The 20,907-nt window shown below is 41.5% G+C and overlaps 1 protein-coding gene across 1 annotated transcript in view; it reads left to right on the top strand.

Moving 5' to 3' along the window:
- Positions 1–20,907, top strand: part of LOC126161693 (NADP-dependent malic enzyme-like) — a 111,988-nt gene that overhangs the window by 27,719 nt on the left and 63,362 nt on the right. The window contains exon 2 of the mRNA XM_049917708.1: positions 5,755–5,913. Coding sequence (XP_049773665.1) covers positions 5,755–5,913 — 159 coding nt within the window. The remainder of the gene's footprint in view (positions 1–5,754; positions 5,914–20,907) is intronic.

The following is a 20,907-nucleotide window of genomic DNA, read 5'->3' on the forward strand; positions in this document are numbered from 1 at the left end:
AACTTTCCAATGTTTTCAGCTGCTTCCTGCCAAGCCTCATGTTTGCTATGGACATATTCTCTTTTCTAGTTGTGACGATCAGGTCAGATCACTTTGCATTAAATTTTAGGCCATATTCTTGCATAACTTCTTACCAAACATTTGATTGCTTCTGTACTTTCTCCTTGTTACTCCTCAATACCATCAAATCAACAGCAAACAACTTTGCTGTCACCCCAACTCCAATCTTTCTTGCCACATGTATCGTTATATCATCCATCATCGCCATGAAAAGTAGCATAAGTAATGCACTTCCTTTATTCTGACCATCTGCTTTCCCTCTTCCTACTCTCGCTCATTTCTTCCAAAGTACAATTCTTTTATGGATACAGTTTCCTTCTCTATCTCTTTTATTCATAGTGATTCCTAAACTTTAGTTCTGGACATAGTATCATACAATGACTCCTAAATTGAGGAATACTATAAGTAGGTCTCTTGCATAATCATGATGGTGTACCAGCAGCTGTCTCACTGCAGATATGAGACCTACTGTGGATTCTCCTGGGCAGAAATCACATTCTTCTTTTCTCAACTGCTTTTCTGCTGTTCTCTGTACTAGTCTCTCCAAAATGTTCTCAAAAATTTTCGAGCGGTAGCACATTAGGGTAATGCTTATGTAGTTATTTACAATACTGTGGAGTTCCTTACAGAATTCATTTTGCCACCCATCAACATTCATCCTTTCTTGATAACTGATCCATAATAGCTGGTTTGTTTCTATTGCAGGAAGTGTCATCTTTCTGGATCCCATAGTCTTTCTATTATTCTGAATATGGTTCACCATTGAAATGCTACAACTTCTTCTCCAAAAGTCTATTGCTAATGCCAGTAGATTCACTTTCTGTCAAATTTCCAAATCCCATATCTTTGCACCACACCTAGCAACACTCTCAACAATGGATTTACAGGAGCTTTGCGTCATCCTTTTTGTTATACTGGTGTTCCAGAGAACAGTGTCATCTTATTGCTCTTTTCATTAGTCTATTTTGTTATTTATATGAATTGTGCTTATGATAAGGGATAACAATACTTGCTTCAGATATCACAGCATTTCACATGTGTTGTCTTTATCCCCAATTACAAGACCCTGATTATCAGTGAAGAGGAGTGGATATTACTTTTTATCTTCTGTGAGTTTTCCAGTTTTGATCCATCTCTTAAGTGTTCCTCCAAGTAGATTCTAAATCAGGTCAGTGTCATCGAATACATTTGTCACATTCCTTTTCTGACTGGTAAAACTGTGAAACTCAGTTTCTTACTTTAACTGTACTAGTACAATCTGTATATAGTTGTACATCTTTAACATATGTGCTGTAGTTGGAAAGTTATGGTAGAATGTACATACGGTACTTCGGAGTAAAGGAACTGCGCCCTGAAAAGCAGAGTTGTTGAGTTATCAGCAGGCATACACAAAAAATAATTGCTTCTAGAGTAATCCATTTTCAAGCTAGAGTACAAATACACTCCTGGAAATGGAAAAAAGAACACATTGACACCGGTGTGTCAGACCCACCATACTTGCTCCGGACACTGCGAGAGGGCTGTACAAGCAATGATCACACGCACGGCACAGCGGATACAACAGGAACCGTGGTGTTGGCCGTCGAATGGCGCTAGCTGCGCAGCATTTGTGCACCACCACCGTCAGTGTCAGCCAGTTTGCCGTGGCATACGGAGCTCCATTGCAGTCTTTAACACTGGTAGCATGCCGCGACAGCGTGGACGTGAACCGTATGTGCAGTTGACGGACTTTGAGCGAGGGCGTATAGTGGGCAAGCGGGAGGCCGGGTGGACGTACCGCCGAATTGCTCAACACGTGGGGCGTGAAGTCTCCACAGTACATCGATGTTGTTGCCAGTGGTCGGCGGAAGGTGCACGTGCCCGTCGACCTGGGACCGGACCGCAGCGACGCACGGATGCACGCCAAGACCGTAGGATCCTACGCAGTGCTGTAGGGGACCGCACCGCCACTTCCCAGCAAATTTGGGACACTGTTGCTCCTGGGGTATCGGCGAGGACCATTCGCAACCGTCTCCATGAAGCTGGGCTACGGTCCCGCACACCGTTAGGCCGTCTTCCGCTCACGCCCCAACATCGTGCAGCCCGCCTCCAGTGGTGTCGCGACAGGCGTGAATGGAGGGACGAATGGAGACGTGTCGTCTTCAGCGATGAGAGTCGCTTCTGCCTTGGTGCCAATGATGGTCGTATGCGTGTTTGGCGCCGTGCAGGTGAGCGCCACAATCAGGACTGCATACGACTGAGGCACACAGGGCCAACACCCGGCATCATGGTGTGGGGAGCGATCTCCTACACTGGCCATACACCACTGGTGATCGTCGAGGGGACACTGAATAGTGCACGGTACATCCAAACCGTCATCGAACCCATCGTTCTACCATTCCTAGACTGGCAAGGGAACTTGCTGTTCCAACAGGACAATGCACGTCCGCATGTATCCCGTGCCACCCAACGTGCTCTAGAAAGTGTAAGTCAACTACCCTGGCCAGCAAGATCTCCGGATCTGTCCCCCATTGAGCATGTTTGGGACTGGATGAAGCGTCGTCTCACGCGGTCTGCACGTCCAGCACGAATGCTGGTCCAACTGAGGCGCCAGGTGGAAATGGCATGGCAAGCCGTTCCACAGGACTACATCCAGCATCTCTACGATCGTCTCCATGGGAGAATAGCAGCCTGCATTGCTGCGAAAGGTGGATATACACTGTACTAGTGCCGACATTGTGCATGCTCTGTTGCCTGTGTCTATGTGCCTGTGGTTCTGTCAGTGTGATCATGTGATGTATCTGACCCCAGGAATGTGTCAATAAAGTTTCCCCTTCCTGGGACAATGAATTCATGGTGTTCTTATTTCAATTTCCAGGAGTGTACAACAAACAATACACACAGACACACACACACACACACACACACACACACACACACACACACACACATGCACATGCTTGCCTGTGACAATACATGGTACCAGCTAGATGAAGAATGCCAGTGCCATTCAGTAGGAGAACTAGGCTGGGGGGTGTTGGATTGTGTCAGATGGGGTGTGTTCAGTGAGAGATAGGCAAGAGGCAGGAAGAGGGGTCAGGACAGCTGGCCAGTGGTTGGAGACAGACAGCCACTTTGCCAGCTAGAAATATGGGAGGGAGGGGTGGCAGATACACAAGCTAGGCATGTGATGAATGGGTGCCAGAGACATTGAAGGTTACATGAACTGGGAGGGGTGATAGGACAGAAGAAGTGAAAACTTTTGGGTGGAGGGTGTGGGGACAGTGGGTTACCAGAGAATGAGACAAAGATGATTAGGGGAGCAAAGGATATGTTGCAAGGATAACTTCTAGTTTTGTAGTTCAGAGAAGCTGGTGATGGATGAAAGGATTCAGGTGGCCTGAGTTGTGCACCAGACATTGAAATTGAGCATGTTATGCTCATCTGCATGTTGTGTGGCACAACTTTGATCTTGGAAACAGTTTGGTGGTGTGGTGGAGGCTACTCATCCTGGTGGACAACTAGCTGGTAATAAGCTGTGCAGTGTTTGCAGCAGAGTTGGTGTAGGAGATGGCTGCTTTCACAGGTAGCCCAGCCCCTGTTAGGGTAGGATAATCCTGTGACCGGACTGAAGTATTAAGTGTAGGGTGGTTGGACTGGTCACTTCTTGCACCTGGTCCTTCCACAGGGATGTGATCACTGTGGCAAGGGGTTGGGAGTGAGAGTAGCTTAGGGATGGACTAGGATGTTGTGTAGTTTGGGTAGGTGACAGAACACCACTTTAGGTGGGGTGGGAGGGATCTTGGGTAGGATGTGGCTCATTTGATAGGATGAGGATAGATAATCAAAGCTCTAATGAAGGGTATGGTTAAGCTGTTCCAGTACAGGATGGTATTGGGTGACAGAGATGTTGTTCCTTTATAGGTGGAACCCTACTTATCACTGTTGATGCCACCTCCCTATTCACCAACATCTGTCACACCCATGGCCTTCCTGCTACTGAACTCTACCTGCCCCAACATCCCTCAGACTCCAAAGTCACTACGTCATTCCGTATACACCTTACCAATAAAATCCTACACCCAACTACTTTGCCACTGATGTGAAATCCATGGCACAGCCATGGGACCTGCATGGCACCTTCTTTTGCCAAGTTTCTGGGTCATCTAGAGGGAATCTCCCAAACCCTAGTCTGGTTCAGGTTCATTGGTGATATCTCCATGATCTGGACTCAAGGCCAAGACATCCTATCCTCAGTCCTACAGAATCTCAACACCTTTCTCCCATCTACTTCACTTGGAACTCCTCAAACCTATGTGCCACTTTCTTGGATGTTGACCTCCACCTCTCTAATGGCTCAAGCTGAAGGTCTCTGTAATATGCTGATGTGGTACCTCTGAATAATTCAGCTTTACTGTGCCATATTCAGCCTTCTGATGACTATTTCACTGTAACTCAGCCATTGGACAACAAACACAAGACTTCACAAGCACGGCCATTGCCAGGTGCACCCAGTTCTCTACCAATTGCTGCCTCATGGGGCTCCACACATACAGACAGTGTGAGACAACCTTACTTTAATGATCAAATTTAGACTCTGATTGAACCTTCTTTCTTTTGGGTGCAGTGTAACCTTATATCTTGTTATCTAGTCGTTACTCTTTATTTTGTTCTTGTCACCAAGGATTAATTCTTTATCCTTCTATAACTGATGTTCCGCGATTACAGAATTAATAAATAAAGTGTTGTCCATCACTACAAGTGGCTCATCAATAAGTTTTTTCCCCTCTGTGGTCATGAAGATAAAAGTGTCATAAAGGCTTTCAGAGACAGGCACCACCCTTCAAACCTAGCCTGCAAACAGATTTCCTATGCCATATCCTGACACACTCCCAATCCTCTCCCCACCCCAAGAATCATCTACAAAGGAGTGCACCCCTCATCACTCAATATCACCCTGAACTGGAATGAGTGAAAAATACTGTTCCTAGCTGGAAAACCAGCTACCACTCTCTGAGCCACTAGCCATCCACCCCAACCCCTCTCCTGCCTCCAACCTTTCACATATCATTGCCTGAGTAATACAACTGTGTTATCATGCTAATCCACAACCTATTTAATGGAACAACCTGAATAAAAATAAATTACTGTCAACCATAATCACACATAATCTCCATGCTGAGTGTGAAAATTGCTTTGATTGTACTATGCACTTACGTAAATTAACATTTAGGTGTATGCAGATGTAATGTTCATTCCAGATGTAATGTTATTGTTAAGTAAGCACAGTAAAATGCTCTGGTTTTCACTGTAGGATAAAGACAGTGCCAAACATAGAAACATTATAGATAGAACTGAATAGACAAGAAAAGCCTGATAGTTCACAACATGCCTGGTGGAAAGGTCTCCTATGGTTGCACAGTACAGAAAACGGAAAGTGCACCTTTATACAGACAGATGTATTTAGCATTTGTTATGAGCAATTAAGAAATGAAACAAAACAAATCATGTAATGGATTTTGAGAAAAATTATCTACAGTACTCAGTTACAGTGGCGACTTGTTTGAAGGTAGATATAAACCAAAAACTTCCAGATTTTTAACTTGTAACTGAAAATATACTTTAAATTCCATCACATTTTCTGATACATTCACCACATCACAGAAGCTAAACATGACTAACTCAACATCATTAAACCATTTTAAATATTTCCAGGGTATGGCTTTTGAATTGATGGAAAGACAACTGCTAGGAATCCATGGTCTGCTGCCTCCACGCATCAAAACCCACGATGAGCAAATGGCTCTGTGCATGCTTAATGTGGAGCAGTGCACTGATGACCTGAGCAAGTACAGGTACTTAATGGGACTTCAGGTAAGCAGTCTAGATAATACCTTTTGTATTCACTGTTGATGATATTATAATTATGTATTGTAATTTATTGTATCTATTGAGCAGTATTATACATTTACTATATTTATAAACCTAAATATGTCAGAAGTAATACCATTTTTTTGAAGATTCTAAGAAATGCAAAACTGGCAGCATAAAGGAAACAATTTTCACTTCTTGAATGGAAGGTAGTGGTCTAATCTTCCAAACTTGATAGAATATCAGAAAAATGATTTTCGCTTTGCTGTTTCTCCATAAACCGTCTTGTGAATGAAAATAAATTGAAACAGAAATCACAGTTCAAACCTATCAGATTTTATCAACTGTAATACTCAGAGCTAAGTATACTAAAGTTAGTAGATCCTTGGGTATTTTTATTTCTCATTATTTCCAAGTACCCATTTGTTACATAAATTCAGGACTTGTCTTCCATCACGTAGTCTGGCAATGTGTGTCCATAACAAATCATCATATAAACTTTTTATTTTCTCAGTTAGGTGTGGTTTATATGTCAGTGACTTCAAGCAGGCCAATGTTCACCAGAAATCATGGCTATATATATGAAAATTTTGGAGAGAAAATATCTTTCCACATTTATTTTTCAAGAACATAATATAAATACTATAGAAAAAAGTATATTTTTGTTTTAGAGTGATTATGAGTTCATTTAACTTAATTTACTGCTTAAGGCAAATATTAGAAAAATAAAAAATAATAGATTTACAAAAATAAGGAACTGTAGTCTACACTGAATATCACAATGGATGTATGTTCATACCAACTCTTGTGTGTCTGTCACCAACTGAAGGAAAAATTATTTGTATTTTGACATACTTTCTGGAAAGACAAGTTTCTGTGACATATGCGACATGGTTGAACAATATTTCTTGGAACTTTGTGTTGCTCTGGTGTTTCAGAAATATTTACATTGCCAATGCTGGGTGTGACAGATTTGGCATTTGCCATTTGTCGATCATGCTTGTCGGCAAGAGCCTTGGAAAGCTGTGAAGAACCACAAACATGAGTCTTGTGGTTGTTGGCAGTTAGGCACTAATAGGAATAGTAACCAGCTGCATCTAAACTGCTGTTCTTCAAAAGAGCAAGGAGAAATGCACATCCTTGTATGAGAGCAAAAATGCACTCATTACCGTCGCCAATCTGTAGTTTGTTTGTAGGCACTGCAGCACTTGCTGCAGCAGGTGTTGTCTTTGAGCAGTTGTGAAACAGTCGTTTGGTCATTGTTTCTTTGAGCTGCTACTTGGGAGCACTCATGTCTTACTGCATTGCATGGATTTGTTCTGCTAGCAGAAGCTGGTACCCTCTTGCTGCATTCAGTGAAGCTAACATAGTACTGCCATTACAGGTTAGAGAAGCCACACATTGTCATCAATATTTAAGGTGAAGACAAGTTGTCACTGCTAATAGAAATTACTGTGCCTTTAACTGCAAATGGGAGTTTATTAAATCACACATGTTGTAGGTTTGCATCTGAACCTTCAGCTTTTGCAACCAATGTTTGAAGGTGACACTAAAATTCTAATGGGTATCTGTCACCAATATAACTCTTGTTGAATACGTAGGTGTCTTGATTTCCAAACACAGCAAAGCACTTGCTCTTTCAGAAGTTCATATTTGCACTTACTGAGTGTGCCTCAAATAATTTCTGACAGTAAAAATAGAGTTTGAGCATCCAAAGCACCAGTGGTGAGTACAAATTGAAAAGTGAGAGCTCCAGCACTTTAAACCACAGATTTGACTGCTGGAATTATGATTTTTCTATGCAGTGTGGAAGGTACAATGTTGAAATGTTTGTGAGTTGCATATTACTGAAAATTCCAGCAAATTTCTGTAAGTTAGAAGGACATGAGACCTAAGATTAATTGTTCTACATTGTGACATTTTAATAATTGCTCCAGCAAGACGGTGTTTTGTGTACCCGGCACTGTAAATTCACATTTGGCTAGTTCTTGTGATCCACAACTTTCTGCAGAGTCACCACTTGAGGGAAATGTTGATTCACAACAATAACAACAGTACCTACATGTTAGTACTGAAATATTTCAATTTATTATTGCTCATTTGCAGATGCATATGATACAAGACATTACAAATGTATCAACCACAAGGAAGTAAAGCGAAAGACGGGAAGACAGAGACACTAGTACAAAAGATATTACACACTATATTCCTTCAGTTATTGTCTTTAGTTATCAATTAATTGTGTCACAGGATTTAGGTTAGCACCTCACTTTTGTAGAGCAGAAATGGAGAAAGGAATACTTGTCACATTCATGAGGAATTATCCTAAAGCTGATAAATTTTGGTCAGAGCAGCATGTTGAAGCATAAGCAACAGGAGTAATATTTCATAATACAGTAAAGCTTGCTCAAATCGGCACATGTATAATTTGGAAATCTGCCCAAACCATACAAGTACACTCCTGGAAATTGAAATAAGAACACCGTGAATTCATTGTCCCAGGAAGGGGAAACTTTATTGACACATTCCTGGGGTCAGATACATCACATGATCACACTGACAGAACCACAGGCACATAGACACAGGCAACAGAGCATGCACAATGTCGGCACTAGTACAGTGTATATCCACCTTTCGCAGCAATGCAGGCTGCTATTCTCCCATGGAGACGATCGTAGAGATGCTGGATGTAGTCCTGTGGAATGGCTTGCCATGCCATTTCCACCTGGCGCCTCAGTTGGACCAGCGTTCGTGCTGGACGTGCAGACCGCGTGAGACCACGCTTCATCCAGTCCCAAACATGCTCAATGAGGGACAGATCTGGAGATCTTGCTGGCCAGGGTAGTTGACTTACACCTTCTAGAGCACGTTGGGTGGCACGGGATACATGCGGAAGTGCATTGTCCTGTTGGAACAGCAAGTTCCCTTGCCGGTCTAGGAATGGTAGAACGATGGGTTCGATGACGGTTTGGATGTACCGTGCACTATTCAGTGTCCCCTCGACGATCACCAGTGGTGTACGGCCAGTGTAGGAGATCGCTCCTCACACCATGATGCCGGGTGTTGGCCCTGTGTGCCTCGGTCGTATGCAGTCCTGATTGTGGCGCTCACCTGCACGGCGCCAAACACGCATACGACCATCTTTGGCACCAAGGCAGAAGCGACTCTCATCGCTGAAGATGACACGTTTCCATTCGTCCCTCCATTCACGCCTGTCGCGACACCACTGGAGGCGGGCTGCACGATGTTGGGGCGTGAGCGGAAGACTGCCTAACGGTGTGCGGGACCGTAGCCCAGCTTCATGGAGCCGGTTGCGAATGGTCCTCGCCGATACCCCAGGAGCAACAGTGTCCCTAATTTGCTGGGAAGTGGCGGTGCGGTCCCCTACGACACTGCGTAGGATCCTACGGTCTTGGCGTGCATCTGTGCGTCGCTGCGGTCCGGTCCCAGGTCGACGGGCACGTGCACCTTGCGCCGACCACTGGCGACAACATCGATGTGCTGTGGAGACCTCACGCCCCACGTGTTGAGCAATTCGGCGGTACGTCCACCCGGCCTCCCGCATGCCCACTATACGCCCTCGCTCAAAGTCCATCAACTGCACATACGGTTCACGTCCACGCTGTCGCGGCATGCTACCAGTGTTAAAGACTGCGATGGAGCTCCGTATGCCACGGCAAACTGGCTGACACTGACGGCGGCGGTGCACAAATGCTGCGCAGCTAGCGCCATTCGACGGCCAACACCGCGGTTCCTGGTGTGTCCGCTGTGCCGTGTGTGTGATCATTGCTTGTACAGCCCTCTCGCAGTGTCCGAAGCAAGTATGGTGGGTCTGACACACCGGTGTCAATGTGTTCTTTTTTCCGTTTCCAGGAGTGTATTTCAGTCCCAATGCATTCAATGCACTTTTATATGCTGATTTTTTGTGTAAAGCGGAATGTGCCCAACTTGGAAATGGAGTGCTAATCTTAGAACATACTTAATAATTCATTGTATAATGTGGAAAAGAGCCTATACAGTACTACTATATTACAGTTCATTAGTTATTCATGATTCTACAAGGACATTACTTTTAACAACACTATTAAGTGGCACAAAACCAAGAAAAGAGGTCCAGCACAGTGCAGCGCTGCTGGTGTGGATAAGATTTAGGACAAATGGATGAAAGGGAACAGGCAGATGAAAAGAAAGGCGAAGAAGACCGGAAATAAAGAAATTAACGAAATAGTGTGGGAATGGTTAGTAAGTGCGTGGGCAAAAACCTTACCTTTATCTGGACCCATGTTGCAGAGTGAGGCTCTGAAAGTTGCTAAAGAGCTTGGAATTATGGATGAAGGCTGGTCGGTTTCAAATCTAGCAGAACATCATGTGGAGTGAAGTGTGTGGGAAAGCTAAGGATGTGCAGGAAAGTGTAACAACAGAATGGAAGACACTACTGTCCAACTTAATTGTGAATTATGACCAGAAAGACGTTTTCAATGCTGATGAAATGGGACTGTTTTATTGTGTGCTGCCTTCAAAATCACTTGCATTTAGAGATGAAAAGTGGACTGACTGAAAAATGTCCAAGGAAAGACTCACTGTACTGCTGTGTGGAAACATGTTAGGTGAAATTGAGAAGCCACTGGCGATTTCAAAGGTGGCAAAACAGCATTATTTCAAATATATAGATGTCTATAAGCTTCCAGTCACATTGCAAAGCTATAAAGAAGCATGTATAAAGAGTGTCTTATGAAAGAATGGCTGGGCTCGTTCAATGCCAAAATGAAAAAAGGAAATCACCAAGTTCTCCTTTTCCTAGACAATGCAACCTACCACTCAAAATTAACGTTATCAAACGTGAAATTGGCTTGCTTGCCTCCAGATTCAACCAGCCCCACACAACCTATGGACCAGCAGGTTATTTACACATTCAAGTGTCCTTATAGCTGATTACTGATGCAATCTCTTATTCTTAGTGTCGAAGAAGCTGAAAGTGCATTTGCTCTTGTACTGTCAGTTTCTGTACTGGATGCAGTAAATTGGATTGGCTTGGCAGTAAAGGAAATAAAACCAGAAACTATCACCCAGTGCTTCAACAAAGCGAGTTTTGGGGGTCAAGAAAAGACGTTTCTGTGGCCACCAAAGTTCAAGAAAATGCAGTAGCCATTGCTGAATTCATGAAAATGCGAGACATTTCATGTAGTGCATATGATTATATTCTAAGTGATGACTTTCTGTCAACTCACTCCACTTTCACTTCAGCAACAAATTTAATAGAAATCCACAAAACAGAGAATGATGGAGAAGAAACAAAGGAGGAAAAAGAGGAGCAAAATGATGTCCCTAGAAAAATTAATATGCCTAAAGAACTTTTTGGAAATATTGTATGGTACAAAAAAATTGCCTAGAAAAAACAATTTTGAACAGAAAATTAAAACAAATGTCCCTCCTTGTTATGTGGCAAAAAAAGTGAAATGTAAAGCAAATAAACATGGAAATAATATGTATGTACATACAATAATATACAAATTTAAAATTTGAGTAAAATATAGAAATGCCTTGTTATTTATCAAATAGTGTAATAGTCCAGTGTTGTATTGTCCAATATACAGTAAATGGACATCTATGGTGCTGAAGTGAAGGTACGTAAATACAGTATATGCATAATTAAAATTTTTTACTGTACTTTTGTTCATGATACCTGAAAAATTTTACATAGCCCAGTGAGTTTTGTGTAATGTGGAAACTTGCCCAATTTGGAAAATTATTTTAGTTTCAGGCAATTCGTTTTTGAGCAAGTTTTACTATACGTTTCATAATAGGTAACTGTAACTGAAAACAAGAAAAAAAGTTTCTGTTGATTTTAATGTAGATTTTCTAAAAAAACTCTTCCTATAAGGTCAGTGACATTATCATTCAAGTTTCCAACTAAGTTAGTTAATTGTTCAAAAACAGCCATTAATAATATCTATATAGAAAAATCTAATGAACAGAATTATATTACAAAACAACTCAATGGACTCTCAGATCATGACATTCAGTTCCTTTTGTTGAATGTTAATACTGATTGGGATATAAAATTTACTAAACCTGCGTTCAAGAGTAAGCCAAAAGTTGATTCTTTTAGGAAGCTACTCAAAGACATGAACTGGAGTGATACTGTGCTCATGAATGAAAACTACCACACTTTTATTAATAAAGTCCTTACCTCATTTGAAAGTTCTTTCCTACAAAAGTAACCAAGACTTATTGTGCATATACAACCTAAAAATAAAAATAGATAAACCAACCAGAGTAACAAAGCATAGTGAAACTATAATTGATCATGTAATAACAAATATTACTACATGCTATTGTGACACACAGGTAATAAACTCCACATTAGCAGACCATTTTGCAATCATGATAGACATAAATATAAAGATTAGTGATTCAGTGCAGAAGATATGGGAGATGAGAAGACAGAACTACCCACATAACATAAATCTGCTAAAAAAGATGTTAGAGGCAGAAAACTGGGAAACAATATATGCAGCTAAAGATGCAAACACCAAATGGAACCAGTTTTTTTCTTTATTCAATTATTATTATGATGTTACATGTCCTGTTAGTAAAAGGCTTGTCAAACAGCAACAAAAAAAGAAAAGCTGGGTGACTGGAGAAGTAATCCATGCCAGAAATAATCTGAGAGTGTATTATGACCTCTCCAAACAAAAAGAAATACTGAGGCCTACAACACACTGTATAAAATAAAAAAGAAAGAGTACTGTAGTTTTATCAGAAAAACTAAAGCATCATTCATCAGGATGTCTATAGATAAGGGAAAGAATTACTCAATAGGTTTATGGTCGTTCATTAATGAAGAGAGAGGAAAAGTAACAAATCAGACGGAGGACATCTGCCCACTGATGAGTGGGAAAAACAACGCAAACCCTCTAGAAGTAGCCAATACTTTTAACAGATATTATATTACTGTAGCAGACGAATTAATAAGTCAAAATAAAACAAATGCAGTAAGTAAATTGTTAAACCCCCCACATACAAATCATACTATGGTTTTCATACCTACAACGGATGCAGAAGTGTCAAACCTAATAAAACAACTTAAAATTAAACATTCATCTGGCTTGGATGGTGTCACATCACATCTCATAAAGGAATGCAGAGAATGTATATTAAAACCATTGACACACATGCTGAATGCTGCGATAGAAGAAGGTATATTTCCAGATTCACTGAAAGTAAGTAAAGTGAAGCCAATATTTAAGAAAGGGAACAGGGATGAATTAGGAAATTACAGGCCAATATCATTGACCTGAACATGTGCTAAAATCTATGAAATGATAATAAAGAATAGAATTGTAAGTTTTATAACAAAGTACAGTATACTGCATTCATCACAACATGGTTTCAGAGAAGGGAAGTCAACAAAAACAGCATCAACAGATATAATTGAGCACATTCTTAATTTACTTGACAGGCAACAAAAGACTTGTGGGATTTTTATGGACCTATCTAAGGCATTTGATTGTGTGAACCACTCAAAATTAATGATGAAATTATATCAGTATGGAATTAGAGGAAAATGCTATGACATACTTAAATCATACATTATAAATAGGAAACAATGCACAGAAATCAGACATACTAGTGGGGGAAATATAAAAAACTACACATCAGAATTACAAACAGTTAAACACGGTATGCCGCAAGGGTCTGTGCTTGGGGCAATACTATTTATACTCTACGTAAATGACTTCCCTAGCTATATAAATCAGAAGCTTATAATGTATGCTGATGACACAACAATTATTCGCACAGCTGACACAAAGGAGGAGCTTGAGAAGGAAGCACTCCTGACTATCGAAAATGCAAATAAATATTTAACACAAAACAACCTGTTTATGAATCAGTCTAAAACAATGAATGTAGTATTTCAGACCAAGCATAGTGAAAATTATAATATAAATGTTAATATAAATGGAAAGACTATTAAAGAAGTAACCAGCACAAATTTTCTAGGAACTATAATAGACAAACATTTGGCATGGGGAGAGCACATAGATGCACTGTGTAAAAAGATAAACAAACATCTTCATCATGCATGAAACAGCTAAAACTGTGGATGATAAAGTCCTCAGATCAATGTATTATGGACTTGTCTTCCCACATTTGTCAGATGATTACATCCGCTTCATTTTAACATACACTGGGTGTGCTAATTCACACAACTGCGCATAGCTGTCCACCTCTTACGTATTCAGGGGCATACGAGATGCGTCGGTGCGTCCTCGTAACGACCTACGGGACTGGCCACCTTAAATATGTTCTCCAATGATGGAGATACAATTATTCAGTTCATATATGGGGAACTGCACAAGCTGGCTACCTAAAAAGAATATTCACAATTCAGAAAAGGGCAGTGAGATGCATTGCAAAAATACCACTAAGACAGACCTGTAGGCAAGCTTTTGTACACTATAATATTATGACAGTATATTCACTGTACATATACCAAAGCATAATGGTGGTAAGGTCAAGTGATAAACACCTCCTAAATAAAGATGTACACAAACACAGTACAAGAGGAAATGAAAATTACTACATGATAAACAGAAATCTAAAACTGTCTATGACTGCCCCAGAAGAAGCAGGCAAAAGGTTTTTTAATAAACTCCCCAAAATCATTAAAAAAGAAACAGACCTAAAATGTTTTAAAAATCATTTGAAACTATATCTCACAGAGAAATGTATATACAATTTGAGTGAATACTAAGATGGTGTTTAATATGTTATATCATTACTGAAATGTACCTTTAAAAATTATCATGTACACTCCTGGAAATTGAAATAAGAACACCGTGAATTCATTGTCCCAGGAAGGGGAAACTTTATTGACACATTCCTGGGGTCAGGTACATCACATGATCACACTGACAGAACCACAGGCACATAGACACAGGCAACAGAGCATGCACAATGTCGGCACTAGTACAGTGTATATCCACCTTTTGCAGCAATGCAGGCTGCTATTCTCCCATGGAGACGATCGTAGAGATGCTGGATGTAGTCCTGTGGAATGGCTTGCCATGCCATTTCCACCTGGCACCTCAGTTGGACCAGCGTTCGTGCTGGACGTGCAGACCGCGTGAGACGACGCTTCATCCAGTCCCAAACATGCTCAATGGGGGACAGATCCGGAGATCTTGCTGGCCAGGGTAGTTGACTTACACCTTCTAGAGCACGTTGGGTGGCACGGGATACATGCGGACGTGCATTGTCCTGTTGGAACAGCAAGTTCTCTTGCCGGTCTAGGAATGGTAGAACGATGGGTTCGATGATGGTTTGGATGTACCGTGCACTATTCAGTGTCCCCTCGACGATCACCAGTGGTGTACGGCCAGTGTAGGAGATCGCTCCCCACACCATGATGCCGGGTGTTGGCCCTGTGTGCCTCGGTCGTATGCAGTCCTGATTGTGGCGCTCACCTGCATGGCGCCAAACACGCATACAACCATCATTGGCACCAAGGCAGAAGCGACTCTCATTGCTGAAGACGACACGTCTCCATTCGTCCCTCCATTCACGCCTGTCGCAACACCACTGGAGGCGGGCTGCACGATGTTGGGGCATGAACGGAAGACGGCCTAACGGTGTGCGGGACCGTAGCCCAGCTTCATGGAGACGGTTGCGAATGGTCCTCGCCGATACCCCAGGAGCAACAGTGTCCCTAATTTGCTGGGAAGTGGCGGTGCGGTCCCCTACGGCACTGCGTAGGATCCTACGGTCTTGGCGTGCATCTGTGCGTCGCTGCGGTCCGGTCCCAGGTCGACGGGCACGTGCACCTTCCGCCAACCACTGGCGACAACATCGATGTACTGTGTGGAGACCTCACGCCCCACGTGTTGAGCAATTCGGCGGTACGTCCACCCGGCCTCCCGCATGCCCACTATACGCCCTCGCTCAAAGTCCGTCAACTGCACATACAGTTCACGTCCCTGCTGTCGCGGCATGCTACCAGTGTTAAACACTGCGATGGAGCTCCGTATGCCACGGCAAACTGGCTGACACTGACGGCGGCGGTGCACAAATGCTGCGCAGCTAGCGCCATTCGACGGCCAACACCGCGGTTCCTGGTGTGTCCGCTGTGCCGTGCGTGTGATCATTGCTTGTACAGCCCTCTCGCAGTGTCCGGAGCAAGTATGGTGGGTCTGACACACCGGTGTCAATGTGTTCTTTTTTCCATTTTCAGGATTGTATATTGTTTGGATTTGTGTGTACATATAATGTGAAACATGTAATACTTTTGTATGATTATGGACTATTTCAGTTTAATCATTTGTTTCATTTATATGTAATGAAATCAAGTTTGATGTTAATAGCCTATTGTATGACACACCCAATACTCTCAGCTGGATTTTCAGCTGGAGTCCATGGGCAAAGAATAAATAAATAAATAAAAAATCTGTGAAAAGCCATAAATGACTCAAGAAATAAAAGTTATTTTGTAAGACGTACAGGAAACTGAACCTGTTAATCAGAAACAGCTCTGATGTTGATACTATAGCTCATTACAAGACATACTGCAAAACAGTGAAGAGAGCAGGTGTAATACAGACATCAGATCAAATACGTTACAAGAAAAGACAAGAAAAGTGTAGCTACAACAGGTAACAAGATAAAAGCTACAAGGGATATATTGAAAGAGGAGAGTGGCAGAACCAGAGGTGAAGAGAAGTAGACACAGTTGAGAGTAAATGATACACTGATAACAGATGTGTGCAGTATTGCAAAACTTTTTAACAAGCATTTCATAACTGTTACTAAAAACATGAGGTTTTATGTTTAGCAGATGCTACTGTGGAATATCTCAGACCAGCCTTTACAAAGAACTACAGTAATATGAATATGGCCCATGCTGCACCTGTAGAAGTAAAGGCCACAACAAGTTCCACCATAGTTAATAAAGAGTGTTCTTCTGGATTTAGTAGCATATTAAGTTATTTGTGTAATCAACAACAATATTGTTCATTTTTTCTCAGTGGTTGAAATACACTGAAGTTAAGCCTTTGTATAAGAAAAGAAAAAATATGGACAAATATCAATCCAGTTTCGCTTTTGCCAGAATTCCTAAAATTTTAGAAAAAGTAACAAGCTTTTTAACCATCTGACTATAAATAATAATCTGACTGGGCAGATAGGCTCTTACATTTAGGTTATCTGGTTTTCAAATCTTGTCTGGTGCAGTCCCCAACAATCAGTCTTTCCTTCTTATCCTGTCCAGTAAGTCCCCCTTAACCTGGGGTTCTAGATGACTTTTCCAAACTATCCCCATTACCTAAACCTCAACAGCCTTTTTCTTTCACCACTCTTGCTTCCCCTTCAACACTTCTGTCAAAAGCTAGCAAATTTTAATACCTTCATATGTGTGTTCTCCTGGTGCCACTTGGTGAGTGTATGTTTTATCCATCCATTTACATCATTTTTTCAAAAAGTGATTACTTTCATTGATTACAAATATGACAAAGTCAAAGACACAGTCTGGATATATGGGTTTGTATATTGAGAAGTTTACTTATACATACAGCAAGAATGTACTTGTAACTGGCAATACATAAACCAACAGCTATAGTTTCATCTCTCATTTGTTCCAGAGGCAACCAGTTTTGGCATTCCATTATGCCATCACGATGGCTTGGCATGTAAATCACAATATCCTTTTAAGTAAATTAGAATATTATGATTTAACTAGAAAATCTGTAAGTGGTTCAGATTGTGTCTCTCTAACAGGAAAAAGGGATCAAAAAGAAAAAAAGCCCTGTTTTAAGCTACCAACCATCATCTAATTGGGAACTAATTGCATTTGGTGTTCCACACTATTCCATCTTAGGGCCCTAACATTTTCTAGTGTTTAACAATAACTTTCATTACTAACATTACCATATGCCAAGTTTGTTATGTTTGCAGATGATACAAACAATGCAATAAAGTCCAAATCATATATAGTTTTGAAATGATATGTTAATGAGATTTACATGGATATTAATAAATGGTTCCTAGCCAACACTCTGTCACTAAAATAAATAAATAAAACTGTATGCAGTTCAGTACTTGTAAGGACCATACCACAGAACTGCATTCTGTAATGACATATAGTTTTTTTTTTTTTGTCCGACTATACATCAAATCATGCTAACATGTAACACAAATTATTTGTGCTGTGAACTCAAGAATCCCCTGCAAACATCCATTCAAGGAGGCCTACTGCCTCTGAAGATATTTATTCCTTAAAGAAATTTACCGTGAAGAATATATCTCTTTTTTGAACCAACACCCCAGTGCATTGAGTTAGTGCTAGAAATAAGATTAAACAAACCTGTGACCATTCATGCTGCCCTTCTCTATATATGTCCAATATCCCCTCTTAGGCCTATCTGGTATGGGTCTCACACACTTGAGCAATATTTTAGAATTGGTTGCATGAATGATTTGTAAGCAATCTCCTTTGTAGATTAATTACACTTTCCCAGTATTCTATCAGTAAACTGATGTCTACCACCTGTTTTACTCATGACTGAACCTATATGATCAATCCATTTACATCCCCACAAAGTGTTACACACAGGTATTTGTATGAGTTGGTCAATTCCAACAGTGACTCATTGATATTATATGATATTATAGTCATAGGATATTATTATTATTATTATTATTATTATTTACTTTTTTTGTTGTTGTGAAATGCAAAATTTTACGTTTCTAAACAATTAAAGCAAGTTGCCAGTCTTTGCACCACTTTGAAATCTTATCAAGGTCGGACCGAATATTTATACCACTTCTTTCAGATAGTACTTCATTATAGATAACTGCATCTGCAAAAAGCATGATTTTATTATTAATACTGTCTGCGAGATCATTAATATACTATATGAACAGCAAGGGTCCCAACACACTTCTCTGGGGAATTACTTTAACATCAGATGATGGCTCTCTATCCCAGATAACATGTTGCATCCTCCCTACCAAAAAGTCCAGTCACAAATTTCACTTGATACCAGTGTGCTTTGATCATCTTAACATATACAGCCATATTTCTGTCCCATTCACCCAGCAGCCCATCAGACTTATGTCATTATGTCAGAGTCCACAATGTGTATCTCCCTCAGCCACTGTAAGAAGTCCTTTGAGTTCTGAATGTGGTGCACACATTTGCCCACATGTGGTGTTAGCATTTTCTTTAGGTATTTTTCAGTAGGATATTGCTAACAATAGATCGAATGACCAGTTTCGATGTGATCTCTCTCTTCATACAAGTACCACTGCATGACTCACTCAATCTTATTGGAGAGAGGTTCAATGGAGCTCTCCTTGACTTATTCAGGTGTGTTCTAACCTCAACGTACTTCCTACAAGGGAGTCAATTTTATGAGCAAATGGAAGAGGTGGATTGCCCTGTATCACCAGTGGTTGCCAACCTATTCATGGAAAGATTTGAAGAGGACGCCCTTACATCGGCCACATATCAACCCAAGTGCTTTTTTCTTAGATATGTAGACGATAACTTTGTCATTTCACCCCATGGCAGGGAGAAGCTAGATGATTTTTTGGAACATCTGAATTCACGCCAACCAAATATAACATTCACAGTGGAACTGGAGAAGGATGGACAACTGCCATTCCTCGATGTATTAGTCAAGAGAAAGGCTGATGGCACATTTGGGCACAGTGTGTACCGCAAACCAACACACACTAACTTATACCTGCAAGCCAACAGCTGTCACCATCCAGCACAGAAGAAAGGAGTGCTAAAAACTCTAGTCCACAGAGCATGTACTCTGTGAGACCCTGACAGTTTGGCGATGGAAATAGAACACTTACAGTCAATATTTAGCAAGAATAGATTCTCATCCAGAGACATACAGAAGGCCCTTCAACCTGCCAGTCAACCACAGGATCCAGAAGAAGAACCAGGAGAGGTGAAGAGGGTGGCATACTTGCCATATGCTGGACCAATTTATGCTAAGATCAGTAGAATCTCTTGAAACATGACATCAAGAACATATTTTTCCCACCCATTAAGATTGGGATAATGTTGGGGAATGTAAAGGATGAGCTGAGGTTACAGAAGCCAGGTATTTACAACATACCATGTGAGTGTGGGATATCATACATTGGCCAGACCACCAGGGCTGTGGACATCAGGTGTAAAGAATATCAGAGGCACACCAAACTCAGACAGGCAACGAAATCAGCCATAGCAGAACACTGTCTAGAGCTCGGCCACTCAATGAACTACAATGACACCAAGATTGTCACACAGACCCCTAGATATTGGGACAGTGCAATAAAAGAGTCCATTGAGATCAAGATCACGGAGAATCTCATCAACCATGACAATGGCAGCATGGCCTGGGATCCGGCTCTTGAACTTCTGAAAACTCAAAGCAAAACACATCGAGATTTCACAAGAAACAGGAGTGGGGACCTAGAAAACAGCCACAAGACAGAGCACCAGACACTACAGATTTGTCCTGACACTCCTGAGATGATGACCACAGTGCTAGAAGACATCCAAGTCAGGCGTGGATGTTGGTTGGTACACCAATGATCAGAAGGGACCATTGGAGCCATGCCTAGCTAGTGCGGACCAGAAACGGAACTCTGAATGTGGCGTGGACTGATTACGAAATGCCCAGCATGAGACAGAAGTGGAAACCGAGGAAACAGCAATGAGACAGAACACCTGACATTACAGACCAGTTTTGACAGACCTCAGATGATGGCCACGATCCCAGAGGATGTCCACACCAGGTGCAGAAAGCGTTTGGAACACAAGTGACCAGAGGAGAGCACAGGAGCCGAGCCTGGTGCGCGCGGACCACAAACAAAATGCTCGATGTGGCACAGACCAGTTACGAAGCGCCCAGCAAGAAACAGAAGTGGAGACAAAGGAAACAGGCAGGATACAGAGCACCAGACACTACAGATGATGACTGTGACCCCAGAGAGTGGCTG

Source organism: Schistocerca cancellata, chromosome 2 (assembly GCF_023864275.1).
Source record: "Schistocerca cancellata isolate TAMUIC-IGC-003103 chromosome 2, iqSchCanc2.1, whole genome shotgun sequence".
Taxonomy (NCBI): Eukaryota; Metazoa; Arthropoda; class Insecta; order Orthoptera; family Acrididae; genus Schistocerca; species Schistocerca cancellata.